The sequence below is a fragment of the Penicillium vulpinum genome, assembly GCF_028829585.1.
Source record: "Penicillium vulpinum strain IBT 29486 chromosome Unknown utg000001l_segment0_segment0, whole genome shotgun sequence".
Lineage (NCBI taxonomy): Eukaryota > Fungi > Ascomycota > Eurotiomycetes > Eurotiales > Aspergillaceae > Penicillium > Penicillium vulpinum.
In genome coordinates, this window is record NW_026643241.1 from 4,678,682 (window position 1) to 4,705,282 (window position 26,601).

Sequence of the window (26,601 nt, forward strand, 5' to 3'; positions counted from 1 at the left end):
TAGTCGACAGCGAAGATAAGAGCAGTCCTCATCTCCCTCATTATAGAGATAAGGGTAGCACTCAAAAGCGCCCTGGTTTAAGAGAAGCAAGGAAGCGTGGCAAACCCAATGATGATCAATTTGTATCGTATTAGTGTGAATGTATGAATACAATGAATGCCTAAGTCATTATGCAAAGGCTTCTAAGGCTCATTTCTGACCCCGGTCAAAAAAGTGACAATGTGTCAAGTTGTTATATAAAGGCTTCTAAAGCTCATTTCTGACCTCGGTCAGAAAATTGACTGTGGTGTTAAGTCATTGTATAAAGGCTTCCACAGTTCATTTTTCTGACCGAGGTCAGAAAATTGACAGTAGTATCAAGTCATTGTACATGTAATCGAATTACTCAAAAATACAGAGAAAAAAATGCACAAATAATGCAGGTCACGAGGTCAAGAAATTCTGCTTACTAAAAAGGCCCATGGGCGCCCACGGTGTCCATGGACAATGGGCCCTAAGGGTAGGGCCCGTCCATGGGCGTATGGATAGTGCCCATCGCCCGCTTACATAAGGCCCGTGGGCACTGCCCACCCGCCCGTCCATGGGCGATGTCGCAGTCTAATAGCAATGTAGATAAAAAAGAATATTACGACATCTCTGCACGCAAACAAGCCGTAAAAAATCCCAGTCATTTCGCAAACAAACCAATGTATATAAATAAGGAACGATGCACAGTAAGCTATCGTCTAGCGATGATTTAGCTGCACTATACCGCAGCCTTTGTACCACCACTTTCCGAGTCATCACCGGAATTTTCACCGCTATTGGCTAACTTCTGTGCTTCCAACTGTTTTAACAATATATCAAGCACTACCTTTGTTGACTCCGGCTCTTGGCCGGGTTCTTTGGTTCCGTGCTCCTTCAGCCAATGATCTACCACGCCCCCCAGAATTTGACTGAGCTCAAAGAAGATATCCGCTAATCTGGATACATGGCCTAGCTCCTCTGTGGCTTGATTCTCGGCAGCCCTTGAGGCGCTCAGTTCTTGTTCAAGTTTGGTCTGGGCTCGTTCTGCCCGGACTGCCCGACTGTCGAGCCTCGCGAGGAGTCGAAGATATTCCTATCTCGGAGTTAGATAGAGCTTGAAAGGGGGGTTAGTAAGCCTACCGAGGAATCCATTCTATCAGAATAAAGACAGGCACTAAGGTATGTCTTGATTGGAGTAACGAGGAGATAGGTTTGACAGAAGCAGTAGGAAGCTTATTCGAGCAACGGAGGTGTGCTTTGTATATAAATCTCTATATCAATAGTCAGTCCTCAACTAGAGTTCCTTAGACTTCCAATAGACTTATATCTCATAGGTCTTGAACGGTCCGTTTGAGCTCTTTTGGACCATAGACGGTTGACCGGCCCAAGTTTGGAACGGTGGAGAGAACCCGAGGACTGTATTGTACCTCCCACCTGTGATAGTAGCAAATATTCTCGTTCTTCTTCAACCCCAATCATACGTATATATCAGCTAGGACAGAAATAGCGAAGCTTAGACTAGTAGTATACACTGTTAACCCAAGACTTATAGCACGTTTTTATATTTTCACAGAGAACCGCTATATATACCAAAGTGATAGGATTCACTCACCGTCAGAAACTGATAGGATTTCCTCGGCTGACGTCGAGTAAATACAGCCAGCTTAGAGATTAAGGTAACCGCGGCCTTTGCGATAACAGAAAGAACGATAGATACTAAACCTATTAGGGAAGGGTCAACAGTGACAGACTCAACGCGTGCCACTCGGTCGAGACCGAGCCGAATCGCGTACCCCGGTATATGATTTCTAATCACAGGAAACCGGAAATTATGCGACAGGGATAATCTATGTTAACCCATATTCTTGATATCTGGTTGAGTGGCGGAACTATTGAGTCGCGATCGATTCGAAGGTGGGGTAGCTTATGAGGCCCAACGAATCAGACTCTTATTTCTACTGATCGCCCAAAACCTATCTTTTTACGAACGTAGATCGGCGTATGGTCCACTACTGTTGTCGCAAATTTCTTACAGCCTGTATCATACTGTCGATCGGAGATCATTGATGGAATGCTTGATGTACAGGTATGGAGTGAGTAATTCGGGAATTAACCAACATTTGACTTACCTATCAGTTCCTGCTCGGCGCGATATACGTTGTCTGATAGAGCTTTTCGAGTAATTAGCGGCGGGAAGTCCGAGCCAAAGTATACCGTCCAGAGTAACCGAAAAGACCAGGTAGATCAATAATATTAGCGGCGGTCGGGTACTTGGCGAAATTGCATGGTCTGGCAAAGTTTGGGCAGTTTGAATGAGACCGGGGTCAGATTTCAATGATAATTTTTATTGAGGATGTGAATAAGCGCTATCTACTGACAGAAAGAGTACGCCGTCTCGACAATGTTTCAAAACCTGACTGCAGAATTATAGATAACGAAGTGTGTTCACCGTCGAGAAACCTACCGGTTAAGTGATAGTTAACGGCCGATCACCGACCCTCAAGTAACCAAAGTGTGGAAATTACAGGATAACTATTATTGCGGGCCGGTTGTCTTGATATAGACCAATGGCCGGGTATCCGATCCGCTAACCTCGCAATCCTGCGGCGCAAATTAAGCGGCAGGGGACTAAAATCGAAATGTTCTGGCTACTAGCACGTATGCCGGAGACCTATAAGAGCCCACGTTGTCCACCCGAACGGTCAATGCTACACAACGAGACACTCTATCTTGCAAAGAAATCCCTTTTAGAGTGCTGGCGCTCGATATGACTTCCCGTAGAACCATATCCAAAACACCCGCCGATACTGGTCATAGCAGTTCCGAGTCAGATGCTGCTCCCAAACGGACTCGACGCCCTCCCAGCACCGGCAATGGCGGCTCTCTATCAGACACTCAAGACGCAAACCTTCATACATCATTGGTATGTCCTGTTATCACTGGTCTCGTGAAAGCAAATACTCAACCAAATGTGGAATATAGAACTCCTCTCCAATAGTGAAGGCCCGGAAGCAACAACAGCAACAAAACTGGAAGCTTGTCCACAGACAATGCTTACAGGGTTTTATGGAGGCTGATAGAGAGCGGGACGAGCTCACACGATCCATACAGCGACTAGAGGCCGACAACGCCCGAGCCACGGAAAAGATTCGCCAGCTGAGTGACACCAATGACCAGAATCTGGCCAAGATTCAAACACTTGAGGTCCAAAAATCCAATCTGAAACAGCAAATCGACGCTGCACAGGTTGGTAGCGCAGCCGGTGATAATCTGTTGCCCATACTACTGGAGGTCAGCGGCAATTTTCAATATGCGCAGAGCCAGCTCGAGAAGAAGATAGATTTAGAGAGAAACGCAGAGAAAAACAAGCTTACATTTGCTGGCTTCCCTGCTTCTGATGTGTTACAGCCATCCTGGCCGGTCTATAACAGCCAGATGGGTTCGCTTGGGACCAACCCGCTACAAAGCTATTCACTACCGAATACCTTTCCTTTGACCAATCAACAAACGCCAACCCAAGCAAATCAGCAACCTCTCCCAGCAGTTAGCCAATATATACCGCAATTTTGAAGAGAATAGAAGTTGAGTCGGTTTGCAGAGGAAGTGTGTGCTATCATGGAGGAATTGCGGTGTTGTTTATCTAGCCAGACGGAATATAAATCAGCAAACACTATCATCCACGCAGTGCGTGACCCAAGCAGTATATATAACGCCACCTAGACAATTATCATTCAGTACTCGATACGCCAGCCAGGAGGTTGCACGGCCATACCATCTTCCCTTGAGTCACGAAGATCAAGCTTATACACTTCTCCATTTAATCCCATTCCGCAAACGCCCCTTCGGCGGAAGTTATGGTGGCCTCCGATTTACGAATGTATTAGCGCGGATGATAGGTTTCTTGTAGACCTTGCCAACTCCCATGGGACTAAGAAAATTTTGGTCCCATATCCTGGTCCCATGGGAGTAAAATCACTCCCATGGGACTAGGCTAAGCCTATTTAGGGAATTATATTACCTAAATAGGCAGTGATAGTCGGGCTTGGCATTAATTTTGACCGCCAAGACTTTCTCATGGGAGTGGGTCCATGGGAGTTGGCAAGGTCTAGTTTCTTGTCTTGTGATAGAGGCTGTACTCCGTAGAGGTGCCTATCATTAGCCAATATTGCGGGACGCTGGTCCGACCGTAGGCTGGAAATCAAAACCCCACTCCGTAATACACTCGTCTATAATACTTCCTTTTGACTAGTGCCTCATTTGAAGTATCAAGAAGTTCGCAAAACGGCGACTTTGCGATTATTCTGATATATCAGGTAGTGTATCCGTAACACCGGCGCTTAGTCCGCGTGTCACGATCTTACTGGACTATCGCTATCTTGCTAACTTGGAATTTGATAAGCAGTCTCAAATAACTTGGTCCAAAATAGCTTCCTCCTGTCTTTAAGCTCTACCATTGCGCTTGGGCAGATTTATAAGCCGACCAGAGCCGATAATTGGACAGGGCCTTTGTATCGAACACCGGTCGCGCGCGTCGGTCCAGGCTAAATCCGAGATCAGCGTCAGATCCCGATAGCGGGATCTTCGTGTCCACCGGACTGATCCGCAAATTGTCCTTTTGAAGCCAATAGCGACACAGATACGTAACCATACGGGATGTTGGGCAGCTTGCGTGGAGTTATCTCGGTTAAGGAATACTACTTACTACGTGAAGCGATAGCTACCCGTTATACGACAATACTATAAAATTGGCTATTTGAAATTGCTCAGTCGATTGAAGGACATACGATTTTCCGGGTGTACTCTATCTCAGTATGTCCCTGCCCGATAGAGGACAATTAACGCAGTCTTAGCCCCTAAATTCAGGGGAAAGGGTGCCCTCCGGAAACCCGGGCTCGATCTGCGGATAGTGGAGGAAATTGAGCTTTCCCCGGGTAAATCGCAACGCCTCTTACAGTCTAGACGTATCCTTTCCAATTGTGTATAAGTCGGGACATCGGTATACGACCTTGCTTCAGACTGGATTGAACAGCGCTGTTTTTATCAAGCCAAGTAGCCTTCAGTTCCTTAGGTGCTGTTCGTGGATTATCCTCCACATAAGAGGTGAGATTAGAATGAAACTAGGGGATTAAAGGACACCTGCAAGATTGGGTTGACTTATATTAGTATGTTGTGTATATCTCCGTCAATAATTCCTGGTTTAATTCCGATTCTATTTATTATCTTTTTTCTTTTTTAAACCGCTTCTTTCTAACTATATACGGACTAGTGCCTTATTGCACCAAAAAATAAAGCGATCAGAACCGGGCCGCAGCCCGGCCCCTGTCGGCACGGAACGTAAGCTTCTAACGTCCTATAGCATACATAGCGCACAGTCTATACGATATAATCTACTAGATCTACCACTGATACACTGACTTTATCTATCACGCCTTCCAGCCTTTAAGGGCTGTGAACAAGAGGAACGGGGGTTATACTGTTGATTGCGCTAATAGATTTAGAATTCAACCCCTGCCTAGCGCAGAAATCTCGGCACGTATAGCTCTGGCTAGGGGTACCTATAGGATTTTCTTTGTATAGGATAGAGATCCCCTGGCGAAAGCTGATCGGGGAATAATAAACGGTTGGGGAGAATCAATAGCCGAGACTATTTTGTAATCGTACACTTTTCTTATAAGAAGAGCTAGGCCCTTTTGGACTTGGGTAAATATTGTCATACGGTCCGCCTTCGAGTTGATTTAATTATGAAGACTCTATAACGGCCAAATACTCATCGCAGCGCAAGCGAATTGGAGTTAACGGAAGCGCAGATTAATCTTATAAAAGCACGAGACAAAATTTGGCGGAGGATTGCGGTATAAAAAAGGGGAGTAAGTGGTATTAGTTTCCGAGTAAAAAAAGTCCAATGATAGACGCGCTCTGATTCGCCGTAGACCACCGCGATATTGTGGCTTAGGGATATAATTGGCTTGATTGATAAAAATGATAAAACTACCCCTCGTGCGTGGATCTGTAGGGAACGGTGGATACGCTAAGAAAAGCGGGTCAGTTTGATTCAATCCGGGCACGACAGAGCTTTTCCCCGGACAAATCGTAGACCTTTCCTACCGTCTAGACCACTCCATCAATGTCTAAAATGAGCATTATAATTATCCTCAATCAATAACATAACAGTACCGAACTCACCCCCACGATAATAAATCGATATCATAGTACGTCACAAATTGCGGTTCTCGCGCCGAACTTGACCGAAAGCGATATACAACCCTCTGTACCCGCAGGAGAAGGGCAAAGGATTATCTCGCGTGCAAACAAAGTTCTTAATAATTCGTTTCAGGTCTCTATGGAAGATAGTGGTATTCCCTCACTGCCTTTGACGCTTCGAACCCACAGTCTCTCGACTTTTGACTGTATCTCCACTTGACAAAACCTCCACTTGTTTCCTTAACGCGGCCACTTCTTTACTCAACCTGTCCATAGCACCAATCATATCCAAATACTTTCGCTGCATTCCCTGATTCCACAGGTCCTGGTCCTTGAGCGACTCTGCATTAGATCTAAAGCGTGTCAGTGTTGGGATTCTGGTCCTATCTCCGAGGGAAACCTACTGCACCCGTTCATCCAATCTATAATCAAGCCGTTAGTATACGATATCTGAGAAGGCAAAAGTTCCAGACTCACTCTGCCACACATTCGATCATTTTCACCATTGACTTTGCGGATCTAGCTCCACCCAAAGCCCGTTCCTTGGTCTGTTCCTTGGCCTGTTGTCCCTGAGTTCCCTTTTTATCACTGTATCTATCCATAGAGGTAGCCTTGCTATCGTCATCGGATTCTTTAGTCTGTTGGGAATGGCAATCGTCGTCTACAGAGCCGGCGATTGACGTACGGGGGCTCCCAATATTGTTTGGTTCAGGTAAACCTGATGAAAGCAATTGAGACATTCGGTCTACATACCGCTGCGAATTTCTCCGGTCACCCATTGCAACTGTCTTGAAGTCAAGCAGGGGGCTTAGGGGAGAGACTGTGAAATGAGGAATGGGGAATAGTAAGAAACGGGAGAATTTGATCCTTTAAAGATTCGAAGTGAAAAGTGACCGTACCCAAACAAGTCTAGCAATAATTTCCTGAGCTCAGTATCTCCCGATATTCTCAAATCAATAAGGTTTGAGTAATTTCATCCATTTCCACTAACAAGGGCCCCTCTCCCTGTCAAGTTTCTGAGTGTACCTCTTTAGGGGGAAAAAAAAAAAAAAAAGAAAAAAGAAAAAGAGAAAGGTAATCTTAGCAGGTGATATGGCCGTTGAATATAGCCTATGCATTCCCCAGGTGTCAAGTTTTATCACTTTAATATATTATTTATATTATTATTTATATTATTATTTATATTATTATTTATATTATTATTTATATTATTATTTATTTTCATATTTTATTTTGTTTTGCGTCTGTTTAGCTAGAGATCATACCACTATTTTTTACGTTGATTTATTATTTGTTATTAGTAAAATTATCGTTTATAGTGATAATAAAATTAATTTTTATATTTTTATGTTTTTATCCCGGACGACTTCACTTTTACACGCAGATCGTCGCGAAAGGCCGTAGCCTGTCCGGAAGAGGCTTATACCCATGACCGAATTACAACGAAAATATGACTGGGCGTAATAATTATCCCGAAGGCGATAAATAACCTCGGATATAGACCGTTTCTCAACCGGTGTAGTGTACTGACAGACGACCACTTTTACCTCACAAAACCGAAGGCCTCTTCCGCCAACTTGAACAGCCTATGAATAACCTAGTAACAGCATTATACAGCACTTTCCTTATTCGCAGTCACTGTTATCCCTCGGAATCTATCTACCCAGAAGCCAAAGACCGACCAGGTCAGGATATATCTGGTGGAGAACTATTCGACTAGGGTCTTGTCGGGTAAGCCCGCACTCGTAGTTATAACGGAAGACCGCAATTAATCAAGGCCGCCTCAGAACTTTCCTATCCTAAATAAACCTGTGACCATCCCTAAGTTCGACCGACTTCCTTTCACAATTTTTACTTTATCCGAGCTTTACACTAACTCGCCTTGTACTGCTATCCTCGTTCAGTGAATAATCTGTTGTCTAGATGTCTAGATCGAAAATATCTAAAACCGACAAGATCGCCTGGTCTTTATGGGAAAAAAGGAACCTCCTTTCCTGGTTGCATCGTCACCGAGGGATATCTTGGAAGGAAAGATCCAGGGTATACCTTAGGCAGTTCGGCGTGAAACGAACAGGCGAGGCATTGAGATGCAAACAAAATTACCTGTTACGGGAATATCACTCGATACAAGAAACTCTGTCCGAGACCTCTAGCTCGGGAGAAGCTCCGTTACGAGTCCGACGCGAAGAAGCTCGGAGATCTTGCTTACCATCTCTTCCAATCTTCACACCTAAAGGCTCCCGCACAAAAACTCGCTATTTGATTCATGCGCTGGAGCAGCTGGCCGTTTCGGAATACCGTCGCTTGACAAATGACTCGGATAGAGCAAACGAGAAACTACCAGGTAAGATATAGCGGTAGCCTTAGCGGTTGTCCAGGTGGGCTAATGATTCGATAGGATATACGACCCGACTAGCACACACTTCGAGGTCCGAACCCTCGCAACATGTTTCGTATTGCTGGAAATTTGTACATCGTATGGCAGCTGCCTCGAGAGCGTCACGGAATGTTGCGAGTTTATGATTCTCAATGTTTACCCCTTCTGTATACAACTCAATGGAGATGGCTCTATTTGACACTGAGGGTCTGGCTTTTTATCGGTCGGCCTGTTTGAGACCGATCTATATTGGTCGCCGAAGAAAACGTATGGTGATACCTATATTACCCCAAATACCTGAACCTAGATATATTTGCTAGTCACGGCATTGTGTTACGACGATAATGATGTTACCTTAAGTATCAGCAACGGCCGCGTATAGGGTACAAGCGGCTCTATGGTTTATATTGGCAGAGCCGCCGCTGTCCGCGTACCTCCTCACTGAATAAAACAACTGAAGATCAAACATGATCTGGTAATAATTAATACCTTCTTTAGGAAAATACCTCAATAGGCCTACCGCCCAAGGTTCCTTGCAAGCATCGATTATCTGATCAAATCAGATCAAATCAGTCGATTTTATTGGATAAAATCACTCTATTCTGGTTTATTAAGCCTGTTCCAGCACAATTGGACCTAATTCTACCACCAAGTATACCCCAGCAATAGAAACAGGTAGAAAACTACCCAATTGGGAAGGTAAGCAGTCCAAAGAGGAAGCGGAAAGCGCTACGCAGGTGCGAATGAAATGGCGCATTCTTCCACCTACGTTCCTCTCTTTCCCCGACCTTCTCCTCGTCCTCCCTATTCTGAACTTACCTGAACGTTCCTTCAAATCTGTCACGTTCTTTCAATGTCGTACACGCAAATTCTATGATCCAGTTATCAACCAGGTGGTTACGAAGCAAAATTCGCAGGCTTGATGCCTCCAGAGGAAGAGCAACAACCAACAAGAATAACATCGTCTTACCTCAAAGAAACCCCCGATCTAGCAACCTATACCAAGGATAAGAAAGGTAACATCGTTTGTGGTCAAGGCCCACGCACAGGATGAATAGTGGCTGAATTGAAGTTCACACCAGCACAGCAATCTTCGCGGTCAACCCAGCAAAGCTAAGAGTGAGCTCCTACCTTACATTACAGTGGCTGGTCTTGTTGTGCTGACTTTGAGATTGGCAGCCTTAACAAGCGAATCAAGTGAGTTCCACAGCCTTCTTAGTAATCTGGCAGATCCCTGCTGCAGTACCTTCCTGGGCTCGAAGCCTGCTTTCCAAGTGAGCAAATCAATATGCTAACCAGACTAATAGAAAAATCGAACGCTTTATCAATGACATTACATAGGATAGCTTTGCCGACGTATTAACTGAAAACGTGACATTAATGAGCGAAAACACAGCTCTCAAAAACAAGATCCAATAATTAGGGGAAACACTGGAGAACATATAAGCTTATGTAGATGAACTGTGCAAGGAAAGGCAGGTTTCTACCATCCAGAACAACCCAGCGCGCAAGAAACGGGCAATGCCATATTGACCTTGCTCATTGGCTCTCTATTAAAAAGGCGCTGCTCTCAAGACTTACCTCGTGTTAAATTTCCATGGCATACGAGATTCAACAAAGAATCCCTAGTCGGAGTTTGCATGAAAATGGATTGAGTGTCATTAAACACAGATATATAATTTGAAAACGTTGCACTTTTTTGATGACCCATTATTATATTACGTGAGTGTTCATCGAGATTCCCTAAACTTTATTAGCATTCAACTTCTCGATCTCTAGATTCTTATGGCCATACTCAAGTTTTCAGCTGCCCCTTTGCGGTATTTATAGAGTGATCCCTCATCTGCGAATCCAGCCTTTGCGCTAGCCTTCTTTTCGTACTCCTGTGCCTGCGAACATGAAAAGTCGACCTTACGGTCCGTGGTCCAAGCTCCAGATTCTGTCCTTACAGCGCGCCTGAAAACATGGATCTCCTTTAGGCTATCCTTCAAATGAATAGGAGTGCTGTGGCGATAATCTGGAACTTTTGTGAACCGCCAAATATCTCGAGGGCATTTGATATGCGGGCTTGCGAATGCATCATCAAGAAAGGCATATATAATTAGTCTAGGGGACTGAGAGTATGACATTTCTCTTATCATTTGACGCTCAACTTCTTCTTCATCAAAATCTTCATCTTCGAAGTCCTGATTTTCATGCTCCTGCAGTGTATTTCCTCCCCCCGCCCAAGATCCATCCGATCGTAGCGTATCTCAGAGGTTGGATCTCGATGGATTCGATGCATTTACTGCAGTATTTGATGCAGTATTTGATGCAGTATTTGATGCAGTATTTGATGCAGTATTTGATGCAGTATTTGATGCAGTATTTGATGCAGTATTTGATGCAGTATTTGATGCAGTATTTGATGCAGTATTTGATGCAGTATTTGATGCAGTATTTGATGCAGTATTTGATGCAGTATTTGATGCAGTATTTGATGCAGTATTTGATGCAGTATTCGATGGGGTATTCGATGGGGTAGGTGTGGAGTGGATAAAATTTGATAGAGATCTTCTCGGTGGTGAGGAGGGGAAGCTTCCAGGTATAAATGATTCAGGTGTTAAAGGCATGCCTGGTGGTATATCAGATGATTTTTGAAAATCAGGACCTGATTTTCAATTTGCCTGCGTTGAATTTGCCTGCATTAGTGTTTTCTCCCTCTGCTTTTCAATCTACTTTTCAACTTCTGCATCTCCTACATCTGCATCTGCATTTTCCTGGATCTACTCAGCATTTTCGATATCATCGTGGAGAGCTATTCTCGCTATCGATGCTGGCATCCGCATCTGTATCCCCATTTCTACCTGGGCTTCTTCCATGGTAAGGGTATCAGGAATTACACTTAGCCCATACATCACGGTAATAACTGCATCTTCTTCGGTAGGCATCCTTATAGCCTTGATCCCGCACTCAGTCGTCAAATCAGAATGCGAAGCGGGGATATCAGATGGGCGGATACATTCATGAGGGAGTGTAAGCGGTACTTCAAAGGTGAAGGACATGCTGCTATCACTGTTGCCACAATAAAATTCTTCCGTACCCGACGTACAGATTTCAATACAATTGAAGAGTTTATCAATGCTGTCAAGGACCGATACATGGCAGCATATAATCTGAAGGATATATGGTTCCCTACCATATGATGATGATCATTACCATCGAATTGACTGAGGTTCCGGAGCTAAAGAGGTTTATTGATATCAAAAATGATGGCCTCGAAGAAGAAAAGGATCCAGGAAGCAAGTTGACAACGGACGACGTGTTCAGGTATTGTCAACGGATCATCGACAATATTAGGCTGAGTGGATCGGAAGGTATCGGTGCAGCTGGGGGAAATCAAAATCAATCCCGTTCAAACCAAGAGTCTCGCTCACAAAGCTCTGGTTCTAGCCACTAAGGGTCAAAGTTACTGCAAAGCTTTGCACCGCCGCAATACTTCAAGCAAGTATTTGCTAGCCCTCGAATGAATCCCTTGATTCTGTGTGCCTAAACTTCGTGGTCTACAGTTGCTTTGATTTGGACAATCGGGTTGGCCGTTGTGCTTCTGCTGATTGCGGTCTTTGGAGTTGTCCTATACTGCTGGCTGTTATTTCTAGAGGTAAATTTGGCCGCGTACGAGGAAATACCACCAGCTGCAATTATTTATTCTGCCCACCTGGATGATCTTGTTATATTTCGCTATTCGGTCGGTGAACAATCAACTTGTTCAGCACAACGTAGTTATGGTCGATTCCGTGAATGGGCCGTTGTATACTCAATCAGCCACCATAAGAGAAAATTCAAGCTCAGATAATCCACAAAGTGAACAACGAGTACATTATCTCGCAGTGGAAGATAGGCGTAAGTACCAACTAGTGTGGCTGTAACCTTGGTAAAGCACGAGGAACGGGAAAACAATGAAAAATAGATCATTAATTGAGATAGTGTATTGATAAGGCTTCACAGCAGGATGTTCATTCGGAGAGACTGATCCTTGGTGGTTAACTTCAGCTTGAGAAATAATCTTGTAGCACATACTAGGCAGGTAGGCTTTCTCAATCAACAGACCTTTCAGTCAATCATTTTATCCTCTTCTCCTCTTATTCTCTCCCACAAATCTACCTATCTCACATATTCACTTGTATCCCCTTTCGTCATGGCAAGCTCCTCTACCTCAACTGCCTCACCCCTACCCCTCTCACGTGGTCAGTATGGTCCCTCGTTGCTTGTATATCTTTACTGACTGTTTGCGTAGCCGCGAGCCGTTTCCTCGACCGTCATGGGAACCCTATGGTCAATCTCGCTAGTTCCCCAGATGAGCTTATCTGCGCCCTTTCTGTCCAGCCTAATAGCCCAAACGTTGACTGGGTCTGCAATAGCTCTGGCCTAAAGGTTTATATGATTCCTGGACATACTGATGGCGTTATGGCACTCTTCGGTCAGCGTTTCGGTGTCCCTGCGCCTTTCGACCAGGGTTGTCAACACTGTCTTGCAGCACACGCAGTATTTGAGCGTTGCTGTGTTGCGGTCGATACGGAGGGCGTCCCCCTTTTCAACGGCGCATGTATGAATTGTGCATTCCGTGGACACGCTACCGACTGCTCATTTGGTATATTTATCTCTATTATTATCATAACTATATTTTGCTAACTATATCCCAACCTATAGTCGACTACCTGCCCCTTTTTGCCCAGAGTGTTTTTATACGCGCATACTTTGCTGAGATCTACACACTGGATAATGGCAAGACCCGTGTCCGTTCCGTGACCATATGATTTAGTCATCGGCACTAGGTTGTATGGATATCTTGCTTCTGTTACGATCGAATCGTCATATCACAATAACAATCTCATTCTCATATCCATTTGCACTTTTTCTTCCTATAGCTATCAATCATACCCCGTCAGCGCCCCTGTAGTTATTCTGTATACCCTCGGCTTCTTAATCCACCTTGGTCTCCGCAGTACTGTGGGCTCCTTTCTCGAAAATCGCGGTCGCAAAAGCCGGCCGAGTTTGCACTATCCAGTAAGATCAGTCGGTATATACTCCTGCTCCTAGAATATACCAAAGCTATATACGTGGTCCTCTATATTAAAGGCGCACCCTATACACGAACCATGTAACACTGGCTCCCCCTTCTTATTCATAGCCACCTTGCAGAACTGAAAGGGTCCTATATTGGCCGGGCACTGCTCGCACTCCTCACCATTGGGGGCTGATATTCCAATCCGCTGGCGGCTCCTGTGCGGTGCGCTGGAACCAGTATCTTGGCCACACCCTTGCTGTTCTGTTTCCAGTCAATATTTGGGCTTATCGTACAGATCATATCGTAGCAGTTCTTCTCTGGCAGGCTCCTCGTTATCCGTAGGTAGGTCGCTGGACGAGAGTTGCGCTCTCAGGCTCTGCTCCTCTTGAGTTTTATACGGGGGCTTCGACTGTGACTGAACCGACTGACTTTGGTTGGCGACGCCCGGCCTGGATTGTATGGGGCAGGACTTCTTTATAGGCAAACTCTCTCATTACAGGGCCTTCAGCCGCTTCTGGTAGTGTAGTAAGAATCCCCATCGTTAATCGGACTCTGTAGAGTGGGAGATACTCTCGTAAGTTCGTTAGAACTGTAGTCGCAATTTTCTATCGAGGTCCCTAGGCGCTCTTTCACATATTAAATTCTCCCTCACCACAATATCCTACGCGTTCCTACTTCTGTTTTGCTTTCTCGTTAATCCCATTCCCCTCAACCTTCCTTTTTCCATATCATCATACCCTTATGATGAGCTCTGCGGATCCCAAGTCGCCTTCTTCTACCATAAAGCAGCCTGTCAAGGCCACTACGGCCCGTCCTTCTCGCCAGGCCAAGCGTCCTAGGCTCGTTGAGTCCAATGCTGAGGATGAGGTTGTCTGTCTCGGTACTGAGCTATCCCCTAAACCCACCTCATTAGCTCCTCAAACTCCGGTACGCTTCCCGATCCCTTTCTCATCCTATACACACAGTACTGACTGTCACTTCGCTCGTATAGTCTGCTCCTGAGTCCCCCGGTGTATCTATTGATGAAGAAGTCACGTTTGTAGAAAGCAAACCACTCTCTGCTTCCGGTACGCCTACCACCCTCTATACTCGTCTGTTCTGTACCCTCGCTAATATATACGACCGCTCAGCCAAGTATACCGCTGCATTATCGGAGGCTATGCACCAGGGTAAGGTGTCGCAGGATTGGCATGAAATCGAGCCCCATATCGCCCCCCCGCCTATGCCCCCGGTTATGCGTTACACTCTTCTCAATGACGCCGCGTTCGCCACGCAGATGACCTGTTACACGCGCTACAAGGAGACTCTCGCTGCTATATCCCGTCTGGAATATGAACGTAACAAGCTTACGACCCGCCTGTGGGAATTCTACATGGAGAGATGCGAGGACTCTGCGGATGAACAGACCGATACTTAGATCTTCGGTTATGAACGGTTACACAAGCGGTTCGACCGCAGACTGACAGGGAGACAGCTTCTTCTACTCCCTCCCACTGTATGTAAAGCAGATACAGTTAGCACTGCCTTGCCAGACACTGCAGTTGTATTACAGTTCCCTTTTTTTCTTCCCCGTTTTCGGCCCCGTTATATATCATTCGGTCCTCCTTTTAACTGTACAACAACGCATTGCTTACGATATATCCACAACTACTAACTAGTAGAGCATCTTTCGGTACAGACTCTGCAAGGTCAAGGCCCAGATATGAAGAGTTTTCCTGCACTGTTTGACGAGACAATTCCAAGCGGGCGAGGCTGGCAATTAGCAGCGCGGTAGCCAGTGCTTTATGCACCTCAGGAAAAATCTGCATAACTGGCTGGCATACTCGCAACGTGCAACTGAATTGCAATTGTACACAGGATTATGTGCTACTGGATTAGCTCTGATATCATGCATCTTCCAGACCCCGAGCAGGTTCTAGCACTTCATAAATATAGACGCCTATTGACTAAAAATATACTCAACAACTCCTAGGAACGAACTACGGTACATGCTTACCATACGGTGCATTGAACATATCTGAAAGCATCCCAGCATACAGTGGAGACGTTCCTACAGCCACTACGAGACTTCGACTATACCATGCGACAGTTTGAGCCCTGGTTCGAGGAGAAATGTCAGATACTAATTATCGGCCCGGACACTATTCGATTGAGCGACCGGATCTTCAAGGCAGACAAGTACTACAAGGAAAAGCGCTCAAGTCAAGCTCGGCTGGAGGTGTGGATAATTGCGATCCCCGCCACCTTTGAAAAGAGCGTTGAGGACGTTCAACGCCTCAGGTACCGTTCTTATGCCTCCGCGTTATTTTCTCTGCAAACGCGCGCAAAAGCAGGGATTGCTGGGCAAAAGCTTCTCGAAAATAACCTGATCAGGCAGATCAGTTATACAGGATTCAAACCACGCAAAGTATCTGGAAGCCTGGTATTTTACCCCGTGTACCCGGATTGGGATCCACAGTCAACGGTTTCTATCCCTACCAGCTCGTCCTGAACTCTTGCGCTTTGTCGCAACAGGTGTGTTGTTTGCTGGTCAGTTGTTCATGATAATGAACGAGTACTGTAAATAGCTTCCTCGCGTTCAGGGAAACCCAGATGTCTGATTAGAATCCCTGATAAAATTAAGGAAATTACAGCTCAACGTGCCGATGGTATCTTGGCTAGTGTACGGTGTACCGATCGTCCAAAAGCTAAAACGGAAGTACCAAGTAGTATTAGACGCTTGGTGCCTTGCAATAGACGAGTTCCAGCTGAATACAACGCTCTTGTAGCAACTGAGTGGAATTGAAGTGGTAGCCAAGTCGGCCTTGGAGCTCTCTATTCTGGTTGGACCTACTGTTCGGATAATAACAGCAATGAACGGTTGATATTTTGATTCCAAGATGTTAAAGTCCATAGTCCTTATATATCTAGGTGTGGGAAAAGTGAGCCTACCAAGTTTCTACCAAGTATCCAGGAAAGAAGAGGTATCGGCAGGTATCTTTCAGTTCACGGATAAGTCAAATATCGCTGACTTTGATTTTAGAAAAGGAACCCCAAAACACTCGAAGAAGGCTGCTCTATTGATCGGGTCTGAGTAAGCAAAGGCGCATAAAGTATTACCACGGAGGAGCACACGCTCGTACGGATATGTACCCAGCCGGCCTATGGCCAAATCTTGATACGGAGAAGAATACCAGCCTATGCTGACAGGGTGAAATAGAACACCAGTGGCGAAGTCAAGATTTCTATTCGAGCGAACAAAAGGAAAATGAAAGGGAACAAGGTTCGAATATTCCTAGGACCGCACGTGAGAGTTTGAAAGCGAAATGGCAGGCGAAGCTTGGATCGGTGGTGAAGGACCCCGATGCAAGTATCCAAACAGTACGCTGATGACAGGCAATCCATGAGATCAGAACATTCAGAGTTCCCAATTTTCCACTATATTCTGTACAAAAACCTGTGGATCAAGGAATGGTATGGGTATAGAAGGGTGAATGCGAGATAAGGGAACCGAACTCCACAGGGTAGAGTTGTCTGTGACCTCTACGCGTGGCCATATAGCTAACTGAAACCTTGATTGTCCAGCGCATGTTATGTTTCCCGCTGTAGGATGCTGCGAGAGGATGTCACTTATCTGACAACGTATCCTTCGTAAGTTGCCCAGCATTGACTCAACCCGCGGAAGAAAGAACGGATACTCTTCGACAGCCTCTCCGGTTTCCGTACTGAACTTACTGAGCCGGAGTTCTATCCAGTTCACCCGCTCAAAAAGGAAAAATGCCGATACATAAAGGAAAATATCATCGGCGCAGGTGTCTTGGGATAACGGATCCGGCCCCGTCCAGCTGAAGGCGCAGACGTTCTCGTAGCTGGGATAGAAAATACATTCGATGGCCGGAGTCCTCTTATGCCTATGCTGAGTATATTCTAACCATCCCCTGAGTGGTTGGTTTGAGCACAGAGTGCCACGGTTTTCTGCTAGGCAAAGTGGCGGTGTCGGTATATTGGGAAATTCTCTCCAAATTGATTCAAGATCTAGATCCAAATCGTAGTCTGAAGGGACTATCAGCGCCAATATTAAGTATCGAAAAATAATCCAACTAACCAATTTGATCAAGTTGTCCCATTATTCCTGTGCAGAAAGTATCGCGTTCACGATAAAAGACAGTTTCTGGAGGTAAGGATCTAGCAAGATTTGGTGGTTCCATAGGGTCTATATGTAGAGGTCAGTATGACTAGCTTCTAGGTTATAGAAAGCTCATCGAAAAAAAAAAGTCCAAGAAGGGTCTTGGCCATAACAGTGAGAAGGCTATGTTTCCCAGTGATGGTGGCTCCTGATCTACGTAGGAGCAAACGGTGAATGATCTTGGTTCCTGCTGCAAATGTACTTTGGTGATGGGTGGGGAATGCCCGCCCTACACATACTCCACCCGTTGAACTATCTCGACCGACAAGACCGGTCAGACCATGTTCTTTGCTAGTATACGATACCCGAGAATTTAGCCAGACGAAGATAGCTTGTTTTAATTTGCTCCTGCACGGTGTTATTGTAGCTCAGTTATCTGACAAGACAGCCTATCACTATTCTGTAGTATTCCGAGAATACCCTGGTGTACGGAGACAAAGGCCTGACGATGATCCCACAGCAGCAGTTCTTGATGATTGTAGCACTGTTGGAGCTTTCCGTTTTCTCTCACTAACCATTCATTCGAGTTTTGCAGGAAGCGACGTTCCTCTTCCAAGCGTATTTTGCCGGCCGACTTGATCGTGTAGCACTCCCATAGACACAGATAGAGGTCCAGGAGGTCGACAGCAGAGGACATTGAAGACGGATGGCTTTGTAGGATCTGTGACATGTTGCTAGTCAGGGAACAGGCTGCACCGGTCGGAATTGTCTGGGATGTTTGGTTAGAGCCGGCTATAAGAGGCGAAAGAGAAACCTAACCTTTGTCTCGCCCGGTGACGCTCGTTTCAAAGAACCTATCACCTGTTCCGATCTCCCTGGCATGTCAACGGGGATAACAAACTGATCTGGAGATTCGCGCTTTCTTTTGTTGGCTCGTCCAGACTGTGATGGAGAAGCAAGAGGGTCCATTGAGTCGTTTGGATTCCAAAGCTCGTCGCTATCGGAATTGTAGAAAACAGGGGTAGGAGAGAACAAGCTAGGGTGAACTGTATCTTTTATATCAATAGTCAAGGAGATTACGATACAATAGACTAGATCCTAGGAGATTGCATAGGGGGCACGTTCCAGCTACCTGGATGATAAACACACCCGCATAAACTGCTTCATCCACCACCAGGTTCAATAAGAGGATGCGTTGCGATAGGTGGATATTCTTGTATTTTCCTTTGAAGACGCCCTGTCACGATCATATAAATGAGGGCCGGCAAGGAATCGCGGGTGCGTATATAAACCGGTTAACATTTCGCTGAAATTGCGTGATTTTACAGGCGAGAAAGCTACGAATAACTTGGTCGGGGCTGCTAATTAATGATAGGTACAGTATCTATTGGACTCTTGCTTTCATTGATACCTAGTTAAGCACGACAAGTTTATATACCTACAGTGGGATACTGTAAACTGAGATTCAGAGCTGCAAATTATATATTTTCTAGGTAGCAATACGAGTAAGGCAGATCATGACCAAAAGTAACCGCCTTCTTTGACCAAATCCATCATGGTCCCGGACGCGTTGCGCCGCGTAGTCCGCCGCGAACCACAAGGAAGAATCAAGAAAGACACGTGCAGACCTACAACTCGTACGGTGACTCCATCAACCCGCCTCCTGGGCATGCGGACAGAAAACGAGCCCCGTCCACCATAGCACCATCCCAAATCGAAGGGTCACCTATATCTGCCGAACAAAAGCGCAGCCGCGTCGTATCATCGCATGCAAGGCCGGCAAGCTCCTTGTCACCGCCCTCCGATGAAGGATAGACACGACGCATTAGAAACTGCTGGCTCCTGTATCGATCACCGTGAGAGAAGTCCCCAAACGCGAGAACCTGTAGGGCCGGCAGTCCGTTGGGGCCAAATGCCCAGTCCGCAAATAACACAAAATCCTCAGCCTCTGCAATTGCCGCAGAGGATATAAGCACTGCCTCCTGCGAGTCTTTATACTCGAGGTGTGACCTGTCAAAGTACTCATCAACAATAGGACGGTAGTTGTGGCTACCATTGGAGATATCCCGGTCCACGGAACTCCAGCACGAACGAGGATACCGTGAATATCCTTTGCGTATCTCACGTATATAAGTGGCAATCTCGCGTGGGATGTCTCGATGGAGTCGCTCGAGGCCGCTGAACCGCAGATGTAGAATCTGAAGCTGGGAATACTTGGCCGTAGGTAGAAGACACCGACGCTGTCCTTATTAGCAGGCACTTGTTTACTGGGCCGAGAAAAACTTACAGCCGCAGATGGACTAGCACACAAAGCCAGAGCAAACACCTGGCCCAGGTCTACACCGGCAGACAAGTTCGTAACCCAAGCGGGCGACACATCCCGATCATCCTCAAATAAGCCATCAGCATCGATTGGTGCGAGTTGGCGCTCGTGGTAGACAAGGCTTTTCAACGTGGTCTGGTGGTGTCGGATGGTGTCCTGGATATGGGATTTTGACGATGGGAAATTGGACAACCTCAAATGCAGATGCTGCAGCCCACGAAATGAACATAAGAACCGCACAACAGCAGAAAGGCTACATCCTTCGCCCGGTTCGTGCAGCAGATAATCGAAAGAGAATTCGAAATGCGTCAGTCGGAGCGGCTTTTGTGACCAATACAGTAATTGCACGAGATGCAGCTGATTCGGGCAGTCACGCAGCGTAAGCGACCGCAGAGAGTAGAATATCGCATTGTGTTCCGATAAGATATCCAGTGGCAAGGTCACCTTTGACAATGACAGCGTGGACAGAGCGGAAAGAGCTGGGGGATTCGCAATCCCTGTATCCCCGTTCGTAGTGCCGCCGGCCCCTCTGTCCCCGTCCTCAAGCTCCGATTGCTGAAGCCCAAAACTCTGCCAACACAGAGCACGGGCAAAAGCCGATGGAACGAAGCCGATGGACAGATGATCCAGGCATTTCCAGTTCTGACGGATACACCGTCGCAACAAATCAACCTCGGACGGATGTTGGAGTCCTTCCCACTCAAACGCCGTCAGACAGGTTAGTCTGGATATTCCTTCCAAGCGGTGCGACGTATCAGGGCAGGTGCCGTCAGTGACGAGTGAGAGACAAGTGAGGCCCTGTTGGTACTGACTGAGATAACCTTCCTGGTCGAGAACCCCCACTGGAACACACGTCCCCAGTCGCCATCTATTGTTAGTCAGTCACAGGTTTAGGTCGATGAGTACCGCTTATACTGACTCAAATGTTCTCAGTCTATTCGGCTCCAAGTAAGTGAATATCAGCTGCAACTGATCCTTCACGTCGTCCAGGAATTGCTGATGTGCCGTCGCCTCATCCGATGCTCCTAGTGGGGCTGGGGACTCCGACAGCCCCGTCGCACGAAAGATGTTGTAGTATACACATCGATTAAACCGAACAAGATGAAATGGAGCCCTGAACTGTAGGTGCCGCGTGTGCTGGAGATAGTCCGCGGCTCGTGAAGGACCGAGATGGCGAAAGAAGGGGTCGACATCCAACACATTCAGTGCCCATTCACTTGCTGCATAGAATGACACTGTACGGTATATCCGACGAATCAACACTGCATACAATCTGGACGAGGCGCGGCTGAGAACGCGCAGAGTGGTAGCTGGCAGCTGACGGGGGGTCAGTACCTGGACCAAACAAAACAAACACGCTGAAGCTTACCCAATCTGCGATCAGCATCAGAATCTCACTCGGCAAGGTCTCTAGCATTGTCCTCTGTGCTCATTTCACTCATCCGCTCTGGACAGCAAGAGGCTTATAAGCACGTATCTATCTGAGCGCCAAGTCAAGTTGCCTAGGCATTGCGCGGAGGAAAATCTCTAATATCCGTGGGTTATACATCGCGTTGGTAAGCTATTTCATCCGGTCACTGATAAACAGGCTTAGTGCCGTTTTTGCAACCGCTCTTCACCGGCAGGCCGCTAGGTCTTGTGAAGCGCGTTGTTAAGCTCAATGGTCGTTCGGTATGAGCGACAAGCAACCAACTGACCACAGCGGTGGCCATGGTATCTTCGCCGAAATTGGTAACCAGAATATTGAAGAAAAGACCGAAGAGTCGCTGTTCGAGAGAAAATAATGAGAACGTTTAAAGGAGCAGAACAGGGTATGTCGGTGCACGGTTCACGTGGGGCCACGGATTAGGTGGTGGTGAAACTGTTACGGAAACGTAGGTGGCGGTGGTGGTGGTAAAGATGACAGTAAGGTTTAGGCCTCTGCAAAGCCCATTTCGCTGCATAAATACTATCTTCTTGGTATATATAAAGTACCTGATTAATGACTGTAATTTACGTATGTTCCAACCTGTATACTCAGTAATATTTAATTATCATGGTAAGAAGTAGGAATATTATAGATATAACACTAATTCTAGTATCTTATTAAATCAAATCAAAGTCTTTGAATTAACTATTTCTTTCTATAACTTTACTTGTAAATTTGTAAAGGAAGTAAAGGAACAAGAAGGTGAAGAAGAGGAAGAATATATATAATGATTCACGTATAGTAGCTTTAAAATTTTTATACTATACAGCGTGGATAGTAATCTCAATACCTAAAAAAACCAGCAAAAAATATATTAATTATGCAGTTGCGATAGATTGGCATATTTGTATTGTTTGATAAATAATGGGGGCCCAGTATGGGCCTAAATGGGCCCTATGGGCTCAAGGTATAAGCCCATAACCCATCGATGGGCCCCAAGGATAGGCCCAAAGCCCAACTTAGGCTGGGCTTTGGGCTTTGTGGGCTTTGCAGAGGCCTAGTAAGGTTGAATATGACGAGACCTTTACTTCTCCTACCGCTGGTAACCCAGGGGTAAAGAGACACCGGTTGGTTCAATAACCAATTGGTAAGCCCACCAGAGGAACCTCTGGCTCTTAAAGGGACATGCTACCAGTGTGTTACGGAAACGTAGGTGGTGGTAAAGATGATCTTATTGCTACTGTATAGCTACGTAATAGTTATGAAGTAACTAACTAACTAGTTAACTAACGTATTTCACTACCGAGCCGGCCACACCACCGAGCCGGCCACCCCCCAAACACATAGTAAATGCGATAAATTACAACTTGATATCTCAACAACGGCCGTTTATATAACGATTTCCCTATAGACTAATGCTCTTTAGGTAATTTCTAGCTTCTCTCGCGAGTTTGGGAAATATATATGACTTTGTGATTGTAGTATATATACTTCTGGCTTTTAGCACTGTAATTTTCAATACCGTAATGATGCACCTCTTCGATATTTTTAAGATTGCTACATAGTATTTAAAATTCTTATCAATAGCTATCTATAGGTAATAAAATCAAACAAAAACGTGGTTGTTGAGATATCAAGTTGTAATTAATCGCATTTACTATGTGTTTGGGGGGTGGCCGGCTCGGTGGTGTGGCCGGCTCGGTAGTGAAATACGTTAACGTATTTCCCGGGCGAGCTGCGCACCCCACCTAAAACGTGTCAATTAATTTAACACTTTCTTCTTCAACCACCCACCATGCCACCAATTCGCTCCCGATCCTCTAGAAATTCAACCGAGCAAGAGGGTAGGATCTTATTAGCTACCCAGGCTTTTAAGAACAAAGAAATCTCTTCAGTTCGTGAAGTGGCGCGCCGTTTTAACGTACCCGAATCAACCCTCCGGGCGCGTCTTCGTGGAACTACATTCCGCGCGATTTCTCGCGCTAATTCGTATAAATTGACAGAAATTGAAGAGGAATCTCTTCAGAAATGGATTATCTCTATAGATTCCCGTGGATCAGCCCCCCGGCCCTCTACTGTTCGAGAAATAGCCAATCTTCTCCTTCAAAAGCGTGAAACTACCCCAGTTATTTCAGTCGGCAAAAACTGGGTCACAGAGTTCGTTAAAAGACGTCCTCTCCTCTCCTCCCGGTTCTCGAAACGGTATAATTACGAACGTGCAAAATGCGAAGACCCAAAAATCATTCAAGAGTGGTTTGATCTTGTTCAAAAAACAATCCTCCAATTTGGAATCGACCCCGATGATATTTATAACTTTGATGAGACTGGTTTCGCGATGGGATTAATTTCTACGGCAAAGGTGATAACGAGGAGTGAATTCTACGACCGGCGTTCACTTTTACAACCTGGAAATCGTGAATAGGTGACTGTTATTGAGTGTATAAATTCGTCTGGCTGGGCGCTTCCTCCGTGTGTGATTTTTAAAGGCAAAGTCTTTATTGAATCATGGTTTGAAGGCCTACCAAACGACTGGCGAATCGAAGTTAGTCCTAATAGTTGGACTTCAGATAAAATAGGAGTTCGCTGGCTTGAAAAGCTCTTTATTCCTAGTACTTCTCTTCGTACGAAGGGAAGGTATAGGCTGCTAGTTCTTGACGGATACGGGAGTTATTTAACCCCAAAATTCGATGAACTTTGCGAGCAAAATAGGATAATACCTATTTGTATACCTCCGCACTCCTCTCATCTTTTACAGCCTCTCGATATTGGCTGTTTTGCTGTGTTAAAACGATCATACGGGCGGCTGGTAGAGACAAAAATAAGGCTCTAAGTGAATCATATTGATAAACTTGACTTCCTCGAAGTATACCCCCTCGCACGAATTAAAGCTTTTAAACCAGAGACTATTGAGAATAGCTTCAAAGCAGCTGGTTTAGTACCTTTTGCACCTGATCAAGTGATATCAAAGCTCAATATTCGACTTCGAACCCTAACCCCCCCTCCAAGTAGGGGGAGCGATTCAAGCCGGAATTTCACACTAAAAACACCTGCTACAGAGAAAGAACTACGTCGATAGGCTTCGTCAATCAAAGCTTTACTTCGTACGAGGTCTCGAAGCCCACCTAGCCCGTTAGATCGTGCATTAAACCAGCTTATAAAAGGCTTCCGTCTTACAATGCAAGGTGCTATTTTATTAGCAAAGGAAAACAAGGAATTACGCGCTGAAAACGAGAAGCAGAAGCAAAAGCGGACTAGATCTCGAAGGCATATACCCTCTGAAGAAGGTCTCTCAGTCGAAGAAGCCTCTGCATTAATTATACAGCAACAGGAAGCAAGTGAAGCACTCCCCCCCGGCCCTGGCACCTCTATAGAATCGGGTATTCGGCCACGTACTCGGCCCCCCCGCGGGTGTGGAATATACAGATTGCCAGGGCATCGAAGGGAAACATGTCCAAATAGACCAATTAATTAGTTGAATTAATTTAATGGTGTTTCGGTTGAGATAAATATATTTAAATTTAATAGGTTGGGTGGGGTGCGCAGCTCGCCCGGGAAATACGTTAGTTAACTAGTCTGCTGACTAATATATATCCCTCCCCGGGCTTAGGCCCTCACAGAAACGGTCAGTCGCGGTCGAAACGGTCATATTGCGGTCGCCCTGTAAAACACAACCGATTGCACAAGTTTGCACAAGGGTCAAATCCTACAAAATAGGTGACAGTAGTAGGTCAAGCGAGACTTGCGTTGACCCGGTGTAAACATCCAATATTTCCATATCAATGGGCATTAGGCCGTTTGCTTGGAGAGAAAATAGAAGTGGAAATCTGATCTCTTGCGTTTAGGGTGCAATCTTGGTATCGAGTTTTCACTGAGATTGCACAAGTGTGTCACCAGGACTAAGGCACCAGGTGATAAGGTTTATCTATAGTGGTCGATTGACCTGGCAAACACCACTCACGTCTACTGTCGTGCAAGAGGAATTGATTATCACCAAATACACGGTGAATGGAGATATAGTCTGCGAGACCCACATGGTATGTACGGGTTCCCCTGAGCGCGAAAAGCGACAAGCTTCCTCGCGTTACGTCTTGTACAGTATCCAGTGTCGACTTAGTTGTTCTTAATATTGATTGCTTATCTCGAGACGCTATATATCTCTATGTATACGTGAGCTCATCACACAAACAATCAATAGTCTGGGAGGCAGTTTGGGAGGTTTGCTTTTACGATGCGGGGGTTATGTCTCAGATATATATACAGATTGTCAGCAATCCGAAGTACACAAGATCTTGGCTATCGGAATTGTAATCAGACGAAGAACATTGAATTGTCCAGATTTGAACACCAGGGATGTAGCCTTTTTGATCGACATAGAAGAAAATCCAGGTAAGGGCCCGATATGAGAGGTAAATGATTATCAAATGTTCTGCTCACGCCTATTTTGTAGTCTGCCACACCTTCTCCAGAACCCAATGAAGCTTAAGCTGCGTTTTGAGCCACCGCATGCAAGACAGCCCTTGAATAAGTGACGGCGTTGTAGGCCAGGACTAAATGCATCATATAGAGACTGGGCCGCCAGCCATTCACCACTCCAATCCTTTCCAACGGACGAAACAGATAGAATGTAGCGCCAAGAGAATTCCAGATGGCCATTCGGCCGTGATATATCGCCAATAAGGGCACACTCTGGGATTTCCCAGTGACAGCATAAATGGTTGGTATAAGCGAAAGTAAGCCCAGTGAAACGCAGCTGTACGGAAACCGGTACCGCACTGCACAGCAACTAGGATCGCAAATTACAAAGTCCACCAGAATCCCGACAGCAACGACGGTGAAGGCAGATATGTATCCGAGCTGGAGGTAGGGTTCGGTGTGGAATAAAAAAACCGCCGAAGGAAGGGTGGTCGCCCAAATTAGGACTAAAGTGGCTCCAAACTCTAGCTTTTGCCACTCTACCGCATCATTACCCCGGAAAGCATCTAGAAAGCGGTAGAAGAGGCTGGACGTGCACCAGAAGATAACACCTGCGCAAAAAAATAGCACGGACAGGGAGTCTAAAATTCCTCTGGGGGACGAGGGGAAATAGAAGAGCAGAAAATGGAGCACAAAAAGGTAAAAGTAAAGCAATCCAAAG

At 45.8% G+C, this 26,601-nt stretch overlaps 10 protein-coding genes across 10 annotated transcripts; 5 read left to right on the top strand and 5 right to left on the bottom strand.

Annotated features, from left to right (window-relative positions):
* Positions 1-745: 745 nt before the first annotated feature.
* On the bottom strand, positions 746-1,158 carry N7479_001684 (uncharacterized protein; the record flags this gene model as incomplete). The annotated part of the gene is made up of 2 exons (XM_057249381.1): positions 746-1,099; positions 1,147-1,158. The coding sequence occupies 2 exons, from the start codon at positions 1,156-1,158 to the stop codon at positions 746-748; spliced, it is 366 nt and encodes a 121-aa protein (XP_057113813.1).
* Positions 1,159-2,773: 1,615 nt separating this feature from the next.
* N7479_001685 (uncharacterized protein) lies at positions 2,774-3,576 on the top strand (the record flags this gene model as incomplete). Its single annotated transcript, XM_057249382.1, has 2 exons — positions 2,774-2,929; positions 2,989-3,576. 2 exons carry the CDS (start codon positions 2,774-2,776, stop codon positions 3,574-3,576), a joined length of 744 nt encoding a protein of 247 aa, XP_057113814.1.
* A 2,791-nt stretch (positions 3,577-6,367) lies between these two features.
* Positions 6,368-6,986, bottom strand: N7479_001686 (uncharacterized protein; the record flags this gene model as incomplete). The annotated part of the gene is made up of 3 exons (XM_057249383.1): positions 6,368-6,560; positions 6,612-6,629; positions 6,685-6,986. The coding sequence occupies 3 exons, from the start codon at positions 6,984-6,986 to the stop codon at positions 6,368-6,370; spliced, it is 513 nt and encodes a 170-aa protein (XP_057113815.1).
* A 4,363-nt stretch (positions 6,987-11,349) lies between these two features.
* Positions 11,350-11,628, bottom strand: N7479_001687 (uncharacterized protein; the record flags this gene model as incomplete). Its single annotated transcript, XM_057249384.1, has 1 exon — positions 11,350-11,628. One exon carries the CDS (start codon positions 11,626-11,628, stop codon positions 11,350-11,352), a length of 279 nt encoding a protein of 92 aa, XP_057113816.1.
* A 140-nt stretch (positions 11,629-11,768) lies between these two features.
* Positions 11,769-12,023, top strand: N7479_001688 (uncharacterized protein; the record flags this gene model as incomplete). Its single annotated transcript, XM_057249385.1, has 1 exon — positions 11,769-12,023. One exon carries the CDS (start codon positions 11,769-11,771, stop codon positions 12,021-12,023), a length of 255 nt encoding a protein of 84 aa, XP_057113817.1.
* Positions 12,024-12,761: 738 nt separating this feature from the next.
* Positions 12,762-13,380, top strand: N7479_001689 (uncharacterized protein; the record flags this gene model as incomplete). The annotated part of the gene is made up of 3 exons (XM_057249386.1): positions 12,762-12,810; positions 12,861-13,169; positions 13,274-13,380. The coding sequence occupies 3 exons, from the start codon at positions 12,762-12,764 to the stop codon at positions 13,378-13,380; spliced, it is 465 nt and encodes a 154-aa protein (XP_057113818.1).
* Positions 13,381-14,372: 992 nt separating this feature from the next.
* On the top strand, positions 14,373-15,048 carry N7479_001690 (uncharacterized protein; the record flags this gene model as incomplete). The annotated part of the gene is made up of 2 exons (XM_057249387.1): positions 14,373-14,558; positions 14,623-15,048. 2 exons carry the CDS (start codon positions 14,373-14,375, stop codon positions 15,046-15,048), a joined length of 612 nt encoding a protein of 203 aa, XP_057113819.1.
* Positions 15,049-15,711: 663 nt separating this feature from the next.
* Positions 15,712-16,122, top strand: N7479_001691 (uncharacterized protein; the record flags this gene model as incomplete). The annotated part of the gene is made up of 1 exon (XM_057249388.1): positions 15,712-16,122. One exon carries the CDS (start codon positions 15,712-15,714, stop codon positions 16,120-16,122), a length of 411 nt encoding a protein of 136 aa, XP_057113820.1.
* A 906-nt stretch (positions 16,123-17,028) lies between these two features.
* N7479_001692 (uncharacterized protein) lies at positions 17,029-18,782 on the bottom strand (the record flags this gene model as incomplete). The annotated part of the gene is made up of 3 exons (XM_057249389.1): positions 18,556-18,782; positions 18,193-18,505; positions 17,029-17,672 (listed from the first exon to the last, which is right to left on the bottom strand). Exons 1-3 carry the CDS (start codon positions 18,703-18,705, stop codon positions 17,029-17,031), a joined length of 1,107 nt encoding a protein of 368 aa, XP_057113821.1. The 5' UTR covers positions 18,706-18,782.
* Positions 18,783-19,364: 582 nt separating this feature from the next.
* On the bottom strand, positions 19,365-21,476 carry N7479_001693 (uncharacterized protein; the record flags this gene model as incomplete). The annotated part of the gene is made up of 4 exons (XM_057249390.1): positions 19,365-19,976; positions 20,024-20,927; positions 20,979-21,376; positions 21,429-21,476. The coding sequence occupies 4 exons, from the start codon at positions 21,474-21,476 to the stop codon at positions 19,365-19,367; spliced, it is 1,962 nt and encodes a 653-aa protein (XP_057113822.1).
* Positions 21,477-26,601: the final 5,125 nt, after the last annotated feature.